This window comes from Schizosaccharomyces japonicus (genome assembly GCF_000149845.2).
Source record: "Schizosaccharomyces japonicus yFS275 unplaced genomic scaffold supercont5.3, whole genome shotgun sequence".
Lineage (NCBI taxonomy): Eukaryota > Fungi > Ascomycota > Schizosaccharomycetes > Schizosaccharomycetales > Schizosaccharomycetaceae > Schizosaccharomyces > Schizosaccharomyces japonicus.
The window spans coordinates 2,625,494-2,643,483 of NW_011627862.1; the positions used below are offsets into that span (position 1 = coordinate 2,625,494).

At 40.5% G+C, this 17,990-nt stretch overlaps 7 protein-coding genes and 2 non-coding genes across 9 annotated transcripts; 4 read left to right on the top strand and 5 right to left on the bottom strand.

The window, feature by feature from the left end:
* The first annotated feature begins 556 nt into the window (after positions 1–556).
* SJAG_16315 lies at positions 557–660 on the top strand. Its single transcript has one exon. It is a non-coding gene; the product is annotated as a tRNA-Leu (tRNA).
* A 693-nt stretch (positions 661–1,353) lies between these two features.
* On the bottom strand, positions 1,354–3,491 carry SJAG_01924 (hypothetical protein). The gene is made up of 2 exons (XM_002173122.2): positions 3,268–3,491; positions 1,354–3,211 (listed from the first exon to the last, which is right to left on the bottom strand). Coding segments are annotated over exons 1-2 (402 nt in total). The 5' UTR covers positions 3,270–3,491; the 3' UTR covers positions 1,354–2,811.
* On the bottom strand, positions 1,504–1,596 carry SJAG_16316. Its single transcript has one exon. It is a non-coding gene; the product is annotated as a tRNA-Ser (tRNA).
* A 3-nt stretch (positions 3,492–3,494) lies between the features above and the next one.
* Positions 3,495–6,155, top strand: SJAG_01925 (exocyst complex subunit Sec6). The gene is made up of 5 exons (XM_002173123.2): positions 3,495–3,661; positions 3,718–3,745; positions 3,804–3,908; positions 3,964–4,029; positions 4,087–6,155. The coding sequence occupies exons 1-5, from the start codon at positions 3,615–3,617 to the stop codon at positions 6,100–6,102; spliced, it is 2,262 nt and encodes a 753-aa protein (XP_002173159.2). The 5' UTR covers positions 3,495–3,614; the 3' UTR covers positions 6,103–6,155.
* SJAG_01926 (Set3 complex subunit Hif2) lies at positions 4,057–8,319 on the bottom strand. The gene is made up of 5 exons (XM_002173124.2): positions 8,211–8,319; positions 7,940–8,170; positions 7,719–7,826; positions 6,648–7,666; positions 4,057–6,608 (listed from the first exon to the last, which is right to left on the bottom strand). Exons 3-5 carry the CDS (start codon positions 7,768–7,770, stop codon positions 6,150–6,152), a joined length of 1,530 nt encoding a protein of 509 aa, XP_002173160.1. The 5' UTR covers positions 7,771–7,826; positions 7,940–8,170; positions 8,211–8,319; the 3' UTR covers positions 4,057–6,149.
* On the top strand, positions 7,708–9,570 carry SJAG_01927 (DUF1751 family protein). The gene is made up of 2 exons (XM_002173125.2): positions 7,708–9,285; positions 9,339–9,570. Exons 1-2 carry the CDS (start codon positions 8,441–8,443, stop codon positions 9,367–9,369), a joined length of 876 nt encoding a protein of 291 aa, XP_002173161.2. The 5' UTR covers positions 7,708–8,440; the 3' UTR covers positions 9,370–9,570.
* Positions 9,492–10,933, bottom strand: SJAG_01928 (Sim4 and Mal2 associated protein 7). Its single transcript, XM_002173126.2, has 4 exons — positions 10,681–10,933; positions 10,453–10,609; positions 10,148–10,312; positions 9,492–10,087 (listed from the first exon to the last, which is right to left on the bottom strand). The coding sequence occupies exons 1-4, from the start codon at positions 10,794–10,796 to the stop codon at positions 9,791–9,793; spliced, it is 735 nt and encodes a 244-aa protein (XP_002173162.1). The 5' UTR covers positions 10,797–10,933; the 3' UTR covers positions 9,492–9,790.
* Positions 10,934–10,976: 43 nt separating this feature from the next.
* SJAG_01929 (GTPase Gem1) lies at positions 10,977–14,857 on the top strand. Its single transcript, XM_002173127.2, has 13 exons — positions 10,977–11,264; positions 11,308–11,383; positions 11,440–11,576; positions 11,616–11,771; positions 11,828–11,893; positions 11,933–11,975; positions 12,020–12,352; positions 12,396–12,784; positions 12,847–12,957; positions 13,021–13,149; positions 13,206–13,280; positions 13,323–13,430; positions 13,475–14,857. Exons 1-13 carry the CDS (start codon positions 11,163–11,165, stop codon positions 13,652–13,654), a joined length of 1,905 nt encoding a protein of 634 aa, XP_002173163.1. The 5' UTR covers positions 10,977–11,162; the 3' UTR covers positions 13,655–14,857.
* On the bottom strand, positions 13,673–17,682 carry SJAG_01930 (transcription factor). Its single transcript, XM_002173128.2, has one exon. The coding sequence runs from the start codon at positions 16,357–16,359 to the stop codon at positions 13,723–13,725; it is 2,637 nt and encodes an 878-aa protein (XP_002173164.1). The 5' UTR covers positions 16,360–17,682; the 3' UTR covers positions 13,673–13,722.
* Between the last annotated feature and the right edge of the window lie 308 nt (positions 17,683–17,990).

Genomic DNA, 17,990 nt, shown 5'->3' on the forward strand with positions numbered 1-17,990 from the left:
ATTATGCTCTATTCGAGACGGAAGAAAAGAAGAAACTTTTCCCCAATAATCCGAATCAATTTATTTCTCGCTTGGATCATAAAGATTGAAGCAAACAAAAAGGAAACGAGCCGAAATTGTCGGCAATAATGATGTTCAACTACTAATATTATGAGATAAACCTTGAAACCGTTAGATTCTAAAGAACAATCGTTTAAACTTTACACACACTACTCCTTCTCCTGTGGAAACTTGGGTTCCAGCAAACGATTCTGCAACAAAGTCGGTAAATGGGAGGTAATGGAACAATAGCTGATGTCTTGGGCATCAACACAGAACCTCTTTCCACTATGGAAATTTAGGTGAGAGTGACGATTAATTTCCTCAAACAAATAATTGAGATATAGAATAACTTCTTAGCACCGCGACCAAGCAAAGTTCAAAAAGGCTAGTAGCAACTAAAGATCGTCCTCACTGTGCAGCTGCACAGTTAGACACTCTCAAAGGGAGTAGTCTACTGACACACAGCATTCAATTGCAGAAGAAGACGTCCCCTGAATCACATTGGGCATCTGAAGCAGCGATGCCCGAGTGGTCTAAGGGGGCAGATTTAAGTTGACTGAACGGTCGATGGAAACTCTGCTGTTGATAAACGCGCGAGTTCGAACCTCGCTCGCTGCATTATTCTCGTTTTTGTTGCTGCGTTCATTTTCTTTGCTTTTTCTTTCGTCGCTTAGGGAATTGTCGTGTCTCGCTAAATTAGGTTTCCAACTAAATGACTACGAGTAAAGCATTTTAGTCTTTCTTAAACAGACACGCCAGTGTTATCAAACAATATCAAGCAGTAATGACAAGTTCCGTGGTATTGACTGCCTATTGTAGCAATTGCGCTATAAACTATCTTATATTACAAGTTCTCTAAATTTTAACGTTGTGATATTCTAACTCATTGAGAAAAAGAAATGAATGCAAGGAATATGTTTAGGCCGCTAGTTTAGTTCAAAACCTAAGACATCCGAGATCCATTTTTCATGTTTATTCAAAACAGAAATATTGTACATTGGGTTCGCTAGACACAAACCTTAAAATACCTTTTACGGAAATCTAAAAAACAGGTCAAATTGCTTAACAAAATTTTAGCAAACGGTCAGTACTAACTTAAAATGATACTTGTAATTATTTTTAGGCTTTAAAATTAGTATTGGTGACTGTAATAACTATAAACAACTGGCTTTTATTTCTCGCTTAATCAAATGGCCGAAACCTTATATTAGAATCGCGAAAAACCAAATCCTAAAAAATCTATAAAATTAAAAAGTAATATTTTAACTGAACTCTGGCTAGCTTCATGAGTAAATGTAACAGTTACTTTAATACAATATTATTTTCTGCTGCTACAATTCACCAACTTTCCCAATTGTGTCTCAAGCGAGGGTTCAGATCATTTCACTAAAACTAGACAAAATAAACGCTGCTGTGTTTCGCTTTCAAAAAAGACGAAAAAGCTGCGCAACAAAAGAGCTTCGTCACCAGCAGGACTTGAACCTGCGCGGGCATAGCCCATTAGATGCCTGAACAAGTTCAAGTCTAACTCCTTAACCGCTCGGACATAGTGACTCTTATTAATTGTCACGGTCCGAAGCCAAATATGTTTAGTTCGATTGAGAATTCTTGTTCGTAAGCTTCAAACAATGAGTAACTTCTTTCTTTAAACCATTCCAAATCAGCTTCGGTTAATAAAACTTGAATATTATGTTATGCGCAGTGAGTTCTGAAAGTCACTGTTAAGAGAAACAGGTAGTTCAACGGATTATAGCCATTGAAATCTTGAATATTCATAATAACTATTCAATTGATAATATCTTTGGTTACTAATTTTACAGAAACAAAATCCAAAATTGGAAGTGTATTTGTAACGATTCGATAACCAGGTTCGCTTAACTGAACCTTTAACAGCGAAATGCGAGAATAGGAAACTTAGTAAGTTAACTGTTGAACGAGCTTATAATGTTCAACGGACTTTTAGCGATTGAACTTACAAGTATTTATAGTAGTTGTGCAAAAGATAGTATCTCTCTTAATGCATTTGATTGGTAGCAATCATATACTTTCGAAATGCGGAAGTTTCAGGCTTCATGAACTGCTTAAAGAGAAACAATGCGATCAATGTTTCTCTTTTGTTTGATCAACCGAGAACTAGCTGTTAGTTCGGCTGCTTGGTTACGATGACTCATGACAGTTGTGAGCATTTTCGACAAGACAATATATTCTCCGAGAATTTCCAAGACTCCTAACGTAAAGCTTAACAATAAGAAGTTGCATGTACTTAAAGTGAGAATTTGCGATATTAAATAACGTAAACATGGTTTTTAATTTCGGTGCACACTTTCGATAAAAAACAAAACACCGACTCTCCTTAATATATACAGATATGTCAAAAGACCCTCATACACAAGGCAAAATGAAATCACAGAATTCCTTTTAGTTCTTAGCAAGTTATTAATGATCTATTTCCCGCACATTTCTTAGTACTATACGAGAGGAAGTAGCCACACTAATAAGACACTGAAAGTACCCACGACGATTCTCTTTGAACAACCGCTGTTACAGTAAAGCAGAGCTTCCTAAAATTTGTGTAACCGACCCTTCCTTCACTTAGTTATAAAGCAGCAAAAAAAATAATGATCATATTATGCATGTTTTTCAACTTTGGCTCTTTAACGTAAATGATATTCCTTACTCATCCAGAAATAGAACCGCAATTGAATGGTTATGGAGCGTCCCAAAAACCAAAAATGATAGATATTTCCCGTTGTAATTCAACACAACAATTTAAGCGTGCTTGGGGGAAAGTTTGCTCTCATTTTCTAAATGTTCTTTAGACTTAGGTCCGTACCAGAAGTTGATAAAACGAGCACCCTGAGCACTTTGAGCAGCAGTGTTGAAAGCATGACAACACAAAAGAAGATAGTTTCTAGGGTAAACCATCCAAGCGTATCTCATGAAGACACAAGAGTATACAATCAAGGCACTGGTCATACGGCCCGAAATAAGATGAGGGTCCTTCTTCAAGTCATACAAAGCAGCGATAGGAATTCCAAAGTTCGACAAAGGTCCCCAAAAATGAGTACTCATCAAATACCGACGAAAATTGGGGCTTTTCACCCATTGGAAGAAGCGTCCAGTCACAGAAGCGCTGATTTTTTGACTTGCTTTTTCAGTTGCTTGATTCCTAAAAATTGTTAGTAAATACGTTTTCTATACATGTTCTCACTATTTCTTTCGTACATTTTTACAAAATATATTCTGTAACAAAGAGGAGAGGAAAAAACAAAAAACCAAGAGGTTCCGAGTGAAAGGAGATTTGAACCCTTAACAAGTTATTTCGTTTCACAGTCTCAAAGCGAGCCGTAACTTTTTTAGTATCACTTAGACATCAAGATGAGTATCTTAATTAAGCGAAGAGTCTAAACGAAAACGTGGTAACCTTATTGTATAAAAAACTCACCACCATCATTAGGTTACGTATTAACCCTAATACCCTGAAAATAACCTGAACCTTATTCTGGGATGCCGATGGCTCAGAAAGCTTGCCCAGTACGAACCCGGCAACCTCGCTGTTATCGCCTCAATTCATGTCGGATTTGCCTGATTCGAAGCTTAAAACGCTTGGAGTGCAAAAGTATTATTTTTGAAAGCAATCATGCTTGTTAGTGCCTTCATTAACACATAATACAGAGCAGGCGATCTCATTCGCCAAACAGATGTATGTTGCAGCAATCGCAGAAGGAAGTCTTTTAAGTGAATCCATCTGACGTGTTTAGAGTTTTGACAAACTTACTGTACTCATTGAACGATTACAACGTGAGAAAAACACACTAGACGTTTATGTGAAATCCGAATTAGAAACTTTATCAAACTCTTACAAGGTTTGTACTAAGAATTATGTTCATTTTGGAACAGTAAACACTGACAAGTTTTTAGGCCGGTTTGGAACGAGTGAACGATGGAAAATCAAAGTTACAGGAGCTACAAGACAATATTTCAGGCGTACGTATCACACAAGAACCATTCCAACGGGGAATACAGTTTGTATTAACAAGCTAGTTGGTTTCCCTGTGTAATAATGCAGGATCCATGGTGAACGAGTTTTCACTTATTAGCAAAATATCCCGAGTGTACCGAAACTGTACGGCAACTAAGCAGATGATAGAACAACTAGAAAAACTACAAGAAGAAACAGACCTGGTGGAAGATATGCTACAGTCAGATATTCACCAAGGAGATGATATGCCAAATTTGTTACGAGCTCATTTTATTCTTACCCGCTTACAGTCATTTCGAGACGAGGCAATGCAGCAGGCTGCAAAAGAAAACTCGATTGAACTGGACGAGACTCTTGAGCAATTATTCAGCAAGCTGAATGTTATTTCGGACAATTTTGACAGACTTGTCTTCAGTTTCTGCAGGAATTTTCTTGAGCTGCTCAGTGATGAACAAACACGCACTCTTATTAGTACCTTTAAGATTATTGAGGTAGAAGAGGCAGCTGATCGGAAGGCTCGAAACTTGATCGACGTCCGAAAGTCGACATATGCGGGTGCAGATTCCAGCTTATGGAACTTTCAAGGAAGCAGAAGAGAACTAAAAAATTTTCGTGAACGTGCCTTCGAGGAGATTGAGAACAGTATTCAAGAACGGTTCGACACTTGCTGGAATCAGTTGCAGGAACCAGATGCTTCTCTTAACCTGGAATGGGTAATTTCCGATCTAGATATGGCGAAGCAACTGGAGAAGCTTACTCCACCGGAATATCGTTTATTTTCGTTTGTGTTGTCTACTTACCACACCCTCTTGGACGAGTTTGTGCACAAGTGCATTAACGGTGACATGGCTGTTGTCATTTTGCTTTACCTTGTTGAATTCCAGGTAGCATACAGGGAGTATTTAAGGGATTCACATTATGTTTACATCGAAGAACTGGATCCACCCCTAGAAGATAGTGACGAAAGTGAACTTGCTCTTGAGGTTTCATCCGTACTTGTTAACAAGGTCAAGGAATGGGCCAAAAAGGTTTTCGACAAGGACGTGGATGAGTTCACCAGAAGACAGAATGAACCACAGAGTGATAACCAGCATAAGTACAGTCTCCCGGGTACAATTATTCTTTTTCAAATGATATCTCAACAGCTGAAATTACTGTCACCTTGTGAAAATGCAACCGTCTTTTTTAAGGTTGTGATGGGCGCGTTAGACATGCTTTTAACTTTGCAACAGAAATGGAAGGAGACACTACGTGCTGAGACGACAAAGCAAATGAATAATCCGCATTCAGTTGTTCCAGGATTACCGGAATACGCCGTTGCACTTTCAAATGACAGCTTAAAGTCATCGGGCTTTACGGAAAGTACATTTAAAAAGTACCACAACCTTATACCTGAGAATTTTAGAAGTGAGTTCCTTGAACGTCTTTCCAACGTGGAAGATGGTTATATTTACCTATCCGGTTCGTGTCTAAGTACTATCGTTGCTCTCATTGCCACTGATACAAAACATGCATTTTCTTTAGTTTTCCAAACTGCATGGTATGAGTCAAGTAATATCCCGATCGTTGTCAATACCTTTCGCGATTACCTTTCGGATTGTAAGGAACACTTGGTTTCCGGTCTTACAGAAAGCTTGGCAAAAGAGTCTATCAAGGGTTTTGTTGTGTGCTACATTCGCTGTCTTCTTAACAAAAACATTAAGCTACGCGGTGCAGAAACTATCGAACGCATCCGTGCCGATGTTTCGTGCGCACTACAAATGTTTTCCGATTATGCTTCAGACGTTAATGAACTGAAGCAAGAATTTGTATCAATCCAAAGTCTTCTCTTAGGAATGTTGGATGCTGACACGAATACGGTTGCTGACTACTATACAGACCTGAAGAATCTCTTCTGGGATGTTCCTATACAACTCGTGGAACTCGTACTCATCAACCGTTCCGACCTCGACCGCAATGAATGTCGCAAGATGATAGAGATCATTCGATACACCGATGCAAATATTCCGACACCTAAAAATGCAGAGGGTACCATCTATAAGAATGTTCTTTCAGACGGTCTTGCAGTTTTTGAATGATAGATGTAGTTATGTTTACGCTCTTAATATTAATCGCATTAGCTTAATTAGTGTTCGTATTTCAATGCGTCTCCTTTTATATTGTTGCTCAGAACAATAAGGTCTGTGCTATTACCAGCCGCTAGGATTTCATCAGTTCTGTTCCAATTCAAATGCCGGATTGCACTTGCTTCCTCTGTGGCATTTGGTTTATCAATAGCGGTGCTAATATATTCGCCCACCAGAGAAGCGTTTTTATATCTCCATATATGTAAATTTCCATGAAGATCGCCACTAGCCAAGTATCGACCATTATGGCTGAAGGACATTTTCGTAATAGCTGTCCGATTTCTTCGTAACCGGTACAGTAAATTTCTTGTAAAAGCGTTATACAGGCAGATACTGCCTGAGGAAGACACGGCGAACAGTGACGGTTCAGATGGACTCCATTGAATGCAGTCGATAGATGCTGGGAGCTTTATTGAAGAAATTAATTTAATCGTATAATCTGCGTCAATTGACCATAACTAGGTAATGTTAGCTTCAACGAAAAAAGAGACGTTTACCTTTATAGATGCATCGGCAGATGCTGTTAGTAGTAAACTTGCATAAGGCGAGTATTCAACGGATGAGATTGATCCCAAATGAGCGTAAGGAATCTGAAAGACCGGCGCTTCATTTTCAACTGTGTACAAAGTCAGATTTCCAATCGCATCAACAGTTACGAAGTGTTCGGCGTTTAACCACGCTAAATCAAGTATAGGTGCATTTTGTGGTTGCTGAACGGTATGTTTGACTAAACGTGCATAAGCGTCCCATAAAGTAAAGCTTCCATCTGCAAGACCTAAAAGGAGGAAAGTGTCCGTCGGACTCCAGCATGCACTTAAAATAGGAGCATCCTGACATTGAATAGTTGTGATAAGGGAGAAGCCATCGTTAAATAGTTGAACGAGACCGATGAAATAGGTACACGCGAGAAAAGTTCCACAATGGTTCCAATGTAACCCGGTTATGTCTTGACCGGTTTCAGACACGCTCATTTGAAAAGCGATATCATAAGCGGACTTGTCTTTTAGAGTAGGCGATAAATCAAATACACGAAGTTGTGAATCAGAGGAACCGATACACAACTTGTAAGGATCCTTGTAAGCCCATGCTGAGCAAGTAAAAGTCGCATTTACGGAAGGAAGAGATAGGAATGAATAACAGCGAAATGCTGCAACATCAATTAAAGCATTTTGATACGATAAGTCTTTGTCTAACCTTGTAGTGTCTGACGAGTCGACATGTTGTTCATCACTTTCCAGTTTTATAGATTGTGTAGCGTCCAGATCTGCATCCATGGGACTTGATACGTCGTTTTTCTTTGCACATACGTGCTGTTCTACTAAAGAGAAGGAAGATGTACATTGAGTAGCTTCAGTATCATCGGTTGTAGTTGCGTAATGCTGTTCCAGTTCCATATACTGTAAACCCTTTTGCAAAGCCCGTATCAATGCACCTGTGGGACAAGATTCATTCCATTTTCTGTCGGCCTGTTCAATTTTTGTTTCATAATCAAAAGCGTAAGCAGTATTATCGTAACCTCAAAAGTTGTTAGCCAAAAACTGAGAGAATAATTGATTGTTTTAACATACCAGACTCTTTTAAGTAGCGCCATACTACGTAGTTCACTTGTTCGGAGTCCATTTTATGGGCGTTATATCAACGAAGAAAAGATCACTACTTAATAGTGCATAGGAATACTGAGAGAAAGTTACCAATTAGTTAATTTCAAAAGAATCAATGCATTTCACACAAACACATGAAGTTTACAGTGAAATTGCTGATATAAAGGAATCCAAGATTTTCCACTTACCAACTGAAGTGTTGTCAACCAGTACGGAAAACCGAATACAAAAACCAAAAACAGAAACGGCAAAAGAACCTGTCCATACTCCGTTAGGATTTAATTAAAGCACATTAAAGTGTTGTTATAACTTGTACTTAGTGGCAGGTGGTATCTTTTGTTAAAAAAAAAGGAAAAGCTTTCTTTTACTCTATCCGAAGAATTATTATAAAGACATATTCATGCCAATTGCTGAGTTACCTCGATATTAGCCGAACAAGTCCTTTGTCTTTTTCTGTACTTCTTTTGTTTTACGAAATCATCGTTGATTCTTCGTGGTCTTGTTTTTTTTGTATATTGGGACAATTGTGAATGGTAACGTTCTTGCTAAACTGTTAAAGGAACTGCGATTACTATTCTAAAGTTCTCTTTTCTGGAAATTATTAAAAGATTCTTTTTTTTCCTGTTTATTTACAAGCTTTCGTTGGTGCCGTTTTTTTTTGTTAATAGGGTTTTTCAAATTCCGGCAAGATGAAAGAAGCTATTACCCACGTTTTTCTCTTTCTATTTGTTATTGGATTCTTTTTGCGGACATGTATTCATCTGTACTCTATGTTTACTCTGTACACAAGCTTTCATACCTACATGCTTCTCTGTGTTAACATGGTTCCTAAGTTTTTATACATGTTTCCTTGGACACTTTTGACATGCTGTTTTACGGAGAACAACGTTATTTTTTTTTCACTTTGCGTCGTTTTGTTAAAATTAGTTGGTCACCATATGGAGCATTTATGGTCGCAAAGAGACGTCGTACTGTTCTTGTACTCTCTTTCTCTTCTTCCAAACGTATTTACTCTCCTCACAAGTTACGTTGCACATGTCATTACAGATAATGATGCTATAATCACTAGTCCTATATATGGAAATGGAGCATTTATAATTGGACTCCTGATTGCTTGGGTCTATCTAAAGCCTGCACATCGCATATCCATTAGTCCGTCCCTGTCACTTCCTATCCAGTATGCTCCCTTTTTTTACTTGGCATTTGCTGTGGCGCATTGCGTGACGTTTTCTCAGTATTCCCGTCTTGTTCAGATAGTCTTTGGTTTTTTCTATGCCTGGTTCTACTTACTCATCTTACAGCCCGTCACGTTCGACTTGGGTATCCACTCAATCGAGCTTGGAAAAGGTTCACGCCGTCGCATCTCCTTTTATGACTTTCTCCCTCAACCAGTCCAATGTTTTTTAAAACGTACTGAGAATCGGATCAAGCATTTTCTTTTTGATGAAAGAAACAACGATAAAGGACTCACTGAAACCTTGCCATCCTTCAGTGTACCTAAAAAAGATCACCGTGCAGAAGCTGAGCGTCGCAGGTAATTCTTTTCTGTCTTAATGCTATATAACGGTATGAACTAACACTCTTTAGGACTGCTGCCCTTCATTCCTTGGTCAATTAAAACATCGCACGTATAATCATAGAGCTCTAAAATATCCGATTACAACTGTACGCATTGTTGATTTAGATTAAGTAACTTATAAACATATGAAAAAGCTGTTTCGCAAACAACGAATTAAAGTACGATAGAGTGCCGACTATAGCTAAGCGAACGTGTATATTCTATTAACCCTACCCTAAATATTGACTATATAAACCAACGGTGCAGAAAATTCTTCTCCTTAACAAAATGCATTCCATTAAGTTGGTTTGTCGGGGACGCCGAGTCCTATAATGGGACGAGTTCCACCCTTTAGACGAAGCAATTAGTCTGAGTGCATAGATTAAGATTCGTTCTTACTTCAGTCTTTGAAGTGAGAACAATGAAAAGGGCTTTACCTAACAGATATGCATTTTTCCGTGGCCAGTTTTGGTCTTCTTTCTTATGGAAAATTGTTTTTTTGTTTCTTTTTGCTGGTTTGGTCCACATGCCCAGGTAGTTTTGTAGCTTTTGTATGTAGCAAAGTCGTTAGTTCATCAAGTTTTTCCTGTAACTGTATGATGGGTTGGAGGGTTTTGTCAATTCTCGATAACGGTGCTTGAATTTGGCGGTAAAGTTTGGAAGGGATCGCTGAAGAGTTGCTCGAAAGTTCGTCATCGTCACTCTCATAGCAAATGTCTTCTAGTAGCTGCATTTGTTCTTCTTCACGAATTCTTTGTTTCCGAAGAACTGGATGTAACTGATTGTCATGTTAGTTTTTCGCCTCAAATACAATAAGCATCAAGGTGTTAACACATACCCGGTTACTTTTGTCCATGTAGCGTTCTTGATTTGCTTTCAAGTTTTCCGACATTTGTGACAGATTTTCTTGATCTGCCTTACGACAGTCGTATTCGTACTGCAACTCAAGCCGAAGTTTTTCGATGTGCTCAAGATCAGAGTATAGCTGTTGTTCCAATTGGTACTAGAATATGTTTAGTAACAGAAAGTAGAAGATAAAGCTTCCTGAATACTAACGAGCTCCATTTAGGTGTTTCGTAGATTCAATGAACGATATAGTAAGCCAAGACTAATCCTGGATTACAATAAGAAGTTGCTCCTTACATTAATGGTGCTCAGTTGAGTGAGCAAAGGTTGTTTTTTTGCCGGTTTTGGTACGGGAAGTGTAAGTAAGCCTTGTTCCATTTTCTCAAGCTTTGAAACAAGCCATGATTCCGCTGTTTCTTTTCTTGATTCAGATTGTATACTATGAAGAACGAGTCTAGACAGATATTAGTACGAGAGCAATGTGAGCAGCGGCAGAATCCAATTTCAATAGAAGAGTATGTATACCTGGAGCATGTTCGTAATATGAGAGCTACTTCTCGACGACGACCTTCACTTAATGGTTGCCAACTTTTTTGAATACGATCTTTTACAACGGAACGTGTACTTTTTTTTAGTCTCATAGAAGATGAGTAAGTTATGAATACAGAAAGACTACTGTAAACTTGTAGAAGCCTCAGTGAGAAGCTCTTCGCTTCTGTTTTCTCTATATGCCTTTATTATCTACTCTCATAGATTTTTTGGTGTAGCAAATTGTTACCTGCCTCAAGGTAACAAGCTGAAGTCCACGCAATTATTGACATGTCAAAAAAAAGACATGTGGACAAGCAATGAAAACGGCAGTTTGAAGAAATTGAGCTTGAAGCTTTACCTTCATTAAACTTGTTCTGTTGTCAAAAAACCCATTTTTCTCGTTGACACTACGGAGAAGTCGAATAATCGATATTCACCAAGTACAAAACAACATCTCGATATAAACGTTCTTTAAAATGAGAGAAGTTCGAATTGTTGTATGCGGTGACCAGGGTGTCGGGAAATCATCGCTCATAGCCGCCTTGGTGCAAGAGGACAACGTAACAAGTATTCCAAAGGTAAGAAACGTTTTCTCCGTTCATGCTATTAACTCTATGAAAGGTCTTTCCTGTAATTTCCATTCCTTCCGATCCAATAGTTAACGACGATGTTTCTCTCGTAATCGTAGATACTCAATGTACGCAAAACACAAGTTTCTCCTTCGCATGTGAATTAACATTATGTGAAATTAAGCTGACGCTGCGGAGCGAGAGTTGCTGGAAACAGCAATCAAAAAGGCGCATACCATTTGTCTTGTTTACTCTGACAATTACACTTATGAGCGTATTAGCATATTCTGGCTTCCGTATTTCAGATCCTTAGGTGTCAATGTATGTAAACTTGGCATTCTCTTTTACTAACACAACAAGGTTCCCGTCGTCTTGTGTGCCAACAAGTCTGAAGACATCGACAACAATCAGGGCCTTCAGCTTATTAATCATGAAATGGTACCCTTAATGAATGAGTACAAAGAAATTGAAGCTTGTATTCGATGTAGTGCCGCTGAAAGAATAAATGTGAACGAGGTATGCAGCAGACACAATCTCTGTGTAAAAACTTTGGATGCACTAACCTATATCAGCTGTTCTATGTATGCAGAAGCTGCGTAGTAACACCTATTACGCCGTTATGGGAAACGAAAGAACATGTATGACAAACCTTGTTTGCATTTATACTCATCAAATAGCGGATAAAATGTGCAGCTCGTGATGCCCTTAGTCGTATATTCTGTAAGTTGACCGCAAAAAAACTCTATTTACTAACATTTTTTAAGTTCTTCTCGACAAAAACAATGACAGTCTAGTAGGCGTGGATGAACTAAATGAGCTACAAAATCTTTGCTGCTCAAAAATGTTCACTCCGGACGAGAGCAAGGACATATTTGACTGTGTACGCGCCATCTGCCCGGAAGGCATCTTAGGTGACTCTTTAAACATAAATGGTTTCTTAGCGTACGTTTCTCACATGATTGAAAACGGAAAGCAAGAAAGCATTTGGGGAATCCTGAGAGCATTCCATTATACGGATAGCCTCAGTTTGGATGAAGGATATCTCTATCCCCTTCTTGATGTCTCTTCTGGTCAAAGCGTCGAACTTAGTCCTAAAGGTACGTTGCTTATTCACACTGCTCTCTTCTAATTGGGCTTCAGGTTATCGATTTCTGGTAGACTTGTTTTATCGTTTCGATAGGGATAACGATGGTGCTCTTAATACTAAGGAACTCGCTGCTTTATTCCGTTTCACACCGGGTTTGCCTGAAACTTGGATTCAATCACAATTCCCAAACTCAACCGCGCTGAACGAACATGGTTGTGTCACTTACAACGGTTGGTTGGCTCAATGGACAATGATGACTCTTTTTGATTATAAAACAACATTGGCGTACTTTGCTTATTTAGGTTTTGACTCAGGAACCCGACAATCGGTGCTTGAAGCCATAAAGGTGACGAAGTCCAGAAGTTTGCGTAACCGTAGGCAAATTAAGGTTGATAGAAACGTTTTCTTGTGCTTAGTCGTCGGTCAACGGGGATGTGGAAAGGTATGTTGTTCCTCACACTAAAACTTTTGTATGCATTCTACTAATTTGCTAATAACTATTAGACTTCGCTATTATCAAGTTTCATAAACAGTGACTATCGAGGATCTCTAACTCCTCCTCCAAGCACTGTGGTAAACAGCGTCGAGTTTCAAAGCAAGCAACGTTACCTTGTGGTAAGTATACCGTGTAATTGTTATGACCGTTCCATCTTAATTAGGCTGACATGTTTTGACTAGCTGAGCGAAGTTCAAGATACTGATTATGACGTTTTCTCTGATGTACGGACGTTAGATGCATGCGATGTTCTCTGCTTGCTTTATGACTCTTCAAACCCTAGTAGTTTTTCCTACATAGCGAATATTTTGGTGAGTTCCTAAACGCATTTGGTAAAAGAAACGAACTAATAGCTAACGTTGCAAAGGAATCATATCCACTTCTTAACAAAATTCCCTGTGTGATTGCAGCGACAAAAGCTGATTTGGATCGACAGCAACAGGTAAGAGTTTCTCGATAGCAGATTTTATAACTCACATGAAAGCGATATACCATTCAACCAGATGAGTATGCAAAACGGAGAGGCCTTTCTTCACCGACCCACATAAGTACTGCAGCTGCTTGGAATGCTCCAAAAGAATTCTTCATTCAGGTACGTCTCGACGAACATTCATTGCTTTAACCTTTTATTATTAGTTAGCAGAAGCAGCCCAACATCCAGCCTCGGCGATGCCAAATTCTACTGAGACCGAAGAAAACAATAACCGTTTCCGAATGATAACAGCTCTCACAGCTTTTGGAACATTGGTTTTAACTGTCAGTGGAAGCTTAATATGGAGAATTATGAAACAACGCGGCTCATCTTCAAATAGGTAGAATGAAGCCCAAAAAAAATCACGAATAAATACCAAATCTATTATTAAGTTGCCATTCTTCTATATGACTTAAATTAAAAACCCTAAGTATCCCAAGTTGCAGAAGCGAGTATAGAGATAGGCATCTCCAAACGTGGTAGATTCTGCATCAGTTTTGTCATAAAGCTCAACAGAGGAGTGAGGTATGTGAGGAGGACGTTTAATAGGTGAAAGCGGCATGCCACTAAGCTTGGCGTTGATTAACTTTAAGACAATGTAATCCCAATCTTCATGGTCTTCCCGACTAACAATATCCCTCCGTTTTTCGATACATTCGCGGATATAACCAAGTCCACGACGGGCCTCACTTTGCAAGCCAGGCACGTCAAAAACGCCTATCAAGACACAGGCGGCAAGACTAAAGAAGTGATGATTCAAAGGGGTTAGAGGAGTAGATGAAGATGGAAGTATTGTAGCCATTTTTAATGCAGGCTTAAGAACCGAAGCAGGCGGGGCTTGCCATGCGAGTTCCAAAAGAACTTTGACGTGGGTTACAGCAAGCGTTAGTAAGTTCATTTGTCCCCAGACAACATCCACGCTCTCTCTGAACGCGTCAATCTCTGAACGGATCTGCTCAGCAACAATAGGATCGTCGCGAGCAGAAAAGGTTGGTGATTGATATGCACTGGACAAATGACCAACAATAAGAGACAGCCGAACCAAGTGACTAGGGAAAGATCCCAATAATTTTTGATCCTGAAACGTCAAGCGAATCAACTGCTCAGGAATAAAGAGAGGAGAACAAGTAGACATCGAGTGCCAACGATCTAAAACAACCAGAACCCACCAAGCTCGGCGACAAAGTGCTTCTGAGCTATCAATATCCTCTGTGATTGACTTGAATGACAAATGTCCTTGCATATGAAGTCGCATATTACATGCAAGACCGACAGCAGCACCAAGCCACATACTTTGAGGCAAACCATTCTTGCCTGTAATGGTTGCTGGACCTCTTTGGTCGCTTTCTATAGCAAGCAATATCATGGTCTGAAGATGTAATATCCGATTGCTAAGCACTTGAACACTGGTACACAAGAGGTTTAACATTCCAATAGCCTTTGAAGGAGTATTATGAAACGAATGCCCCTGTGAGGAGAAGGGGGGTCTGTTCACTAGCGAATAAATTGCATGAAGACACGAAGACCGTAAATGAACAGGCGCATTCTCGAGTTCAGCACGGAGACGCGCCTTGCTGTGATGAAGAATGGGAAAGGTAGAATGAATTAGCAAGTAGTAACGATCAATGGCGGCCTCATCCCATTCCACATCTTCTTTATACAAATTCGCCAACTCTTGCAAGTGTGTTGTTTCGGAACCAGAAACAAGTGCCTTTTCACTAGCATTGTTATCAGTTCCCGACTTCAACTTCGATCCATCACGTTGACTCAGAGGTGAAAGAGAGTCATTCTGCTCAGAAGTAAGACCTCCAAGGTTTGGAATCCGACGTTCAGAATTCTTGGCCTCCGATTGCGAACCCAACAAAGAGTGTTTAAGGATTTCATCGGTAACAGGGTTGCCGGACTTTACCGGTTGCGGAAGAGGACTACTGTGAAGCGGTACTGGAGAGAGAATGGGGGCCGATGAGTCAAAAGAATTGATAGAAGGGAGAAGAGCGTGTTTAAACATAGGGGATGGTAAAGTGCTTAAGGGTAATTGCGCACTAGCAAACCCATTATCATCCAACACCTGTTTGTCGGTGACAGGTTGGGCAGCCAAAGTCCGCGGCGTGAGCGACCTCAATTGCTGATTCAGCTGCCGCTGTTGGGTAGAATCCATGGAAGACTGGTATGCACCAGGAGACGATGTTGGAAGCGGCATAAGACTGCTGGGCGGATTTGATGACTGCCGAAATGGATCCACAAGCGCAGACGAACGAATGGGAGGCGGGGCATACATAAGCGGTTGACTGGCGAGAACGGCAGCAGTAGGTAGAACAGGACTAGCGGTCAGCATCGGTTGTGGCTGCTGGACATCGGTAGATATGGAAGGGAAAACAGAGGACGTAGCGCTAGTAGTGGTAGAAGGGAAGGAAGGCCATTGAGGTTCAGATACCGGACGGTTCATTTGAGGGTAACCAGACATAGATGGAGGATTGTTCGGCGGAGTGTTCTGTCCCGAAAACATGTTGTTGGGAGCCATTGTGGTAGACGATTGCGTAGGAAAACCGCCGTCATTCTGGGCTTGCTCCTGAGAAACCTCTTCTAATGATATTTTTTGTTGCGGCTCTGTGTATGGTTTGGAAACTCGGGCATTTTTTGTCTTTGCTGATAGCTGACTGACCTTTCTGTTCTTGTCTGCAGCACGTCTCCGGTTTCCCTTTGAAGGACCACGCTTGAGAGGTATGTGTGTAAAGCTACATTGCATGTTATTGCGTACGCAATTAGCGCAGCCATTTCCAGAAGGGTCGGTCGAAAGATCACAACGAATCTTTTTGTGCCGACAACGATCACAAGCCCGGGAGACCTTCTTATGCTCTTTCGGAGGATGATCTCCATCACCAGAGGCCGATGATGGTTTTGCCGAAGCGGCGGCTGTCGGTAACGGGGTAAAGTGAGGAGGTACAGAAGTCATATTCTCCTTTAAAAATAGCTTGCTGTTGTTATTGTTGTTAGCGCCAGTTGGAAGATTCATGTTCACGAGAGGATAGACAGAAGTGTTAGCTTCCATTTCCAAAGTAAGAAGGGAAGAGACAAGAAATGCAGGAGCCTTAAGCTGAAGGAGGAGAAATGCAACACGCGGAGAACAAAAAGAAGAACGAAGGGAGACAATAAGGCGGGAGACACTCTAAGACTTCAGGAAAATCGCACGAGATCAAATAACCCACGAATGGAAAAGTGAGAACTAGGAAAAGACGAAAAGGAACAAGACGAGAATAGGACAAAACGTGGATTACAACTCACCGATAAAAACAATGCTCACGATGGAAATAAGCGCCTTGCGGTTATAAACTGATACCGGGCGTTTCGAAGAACAGGAAAATAAGGACAACGTAGATAGAAATGGCCCAGAATGAGCCAGGAGAACAACCAGTATGCGAACCAAAGATGAACAAAAAAAGGAGAGAGAAATAAAAACAATAGGAAAGGTAAAAAAAAACAAGGAATAAAAGAACAAGGAGAAAGAGATGTAGATAATGTGAGAAAGGATTGCAATGACTTGCAATAGCACTAGTAACCAAGGACGAAGGTCAATTAGCGAGGAATAAACAAACAAATGCAAATAAAATGCCGTTAATGGGTCACCAAATATGTTCAATCGAAGCAAGAATAAACCTGATTGCTGATGGACTACCGAAAAACCGTATTTTAATGGGAAGTAGGCGTAACGCCGGGTGTCAGAAGAACATGGACACTCGTTTTGGAAAACGGTTGCACACACTTGGTCGTATTAAAGTTTGACGGAGATGGCAAATGTAGGTGGAAACCGATATGCCGTCTGGACACAGTTACAAGAGAGTCTTGATGAGAAACAAGCAGCCAAATTGACCACTGTAGAACCGTTTGCAGCACAGAATTGTAGTTCTAGCAGAAAGCAAGAAGAGTCGGCGGATGTGATCTGCACAACAAGCGAGAAATAAAGACAATGCAGATCAGCGGGGTAGAGAAATGATCGACGTGATCGCCACCGATGCAAGGGGTAGGCAGCACAGATGTTGCAAGTGAGGGAGCGTTCGAATTGCGCAGTGCTCGGGCAATTTTTATCCGGAGAGGGAGAATTTGGTAGGAGGCCACACAGAGTCACCACTAATCGGGACCAGGGAAGGTGACGTGTGAGCGAGTTAGCGAACGAGCTAAATGAAAAAAGCACGCGCTCGCTTGTCACCGGAGGAAAACCGTTCTCGGAAGGAAAAACGAGCAAACACGGGAAAACCAGGCGCTCGGTTTGGCTTGATGGGAAACGGAATCCACAGGATTGCACTTGGATAGCACTGGGAAGGGAAACAACGATAACAGTTGAGCCGTGGCGAGTAGTGGTGGAGGAGGGATTAAGTGTATTTAACTAGCTTGCCTGTAAAAATTTCTCCGACAGTTATGATCCGTACGCGCTCGTAACGTTAACGTCATTCAATGAATGATTTTTTTCATTTGTCAGCTGAATAGGTTAGAGGAACATCGGCGAATGAAACGGCGTCGAGATAAGATTGACAAAACAAAGTCTCTCCACTCCTGAATGTATGCCTGCGCATAATTGCTACGACTTGAGCAAGCTAGCCAATCACAAAACGATGCGCGTGATCCCTGAATAGCCGACGAATCACTGAGGGATGTGCCTCCTTGTTCCGCATTAAGAATTCCGTG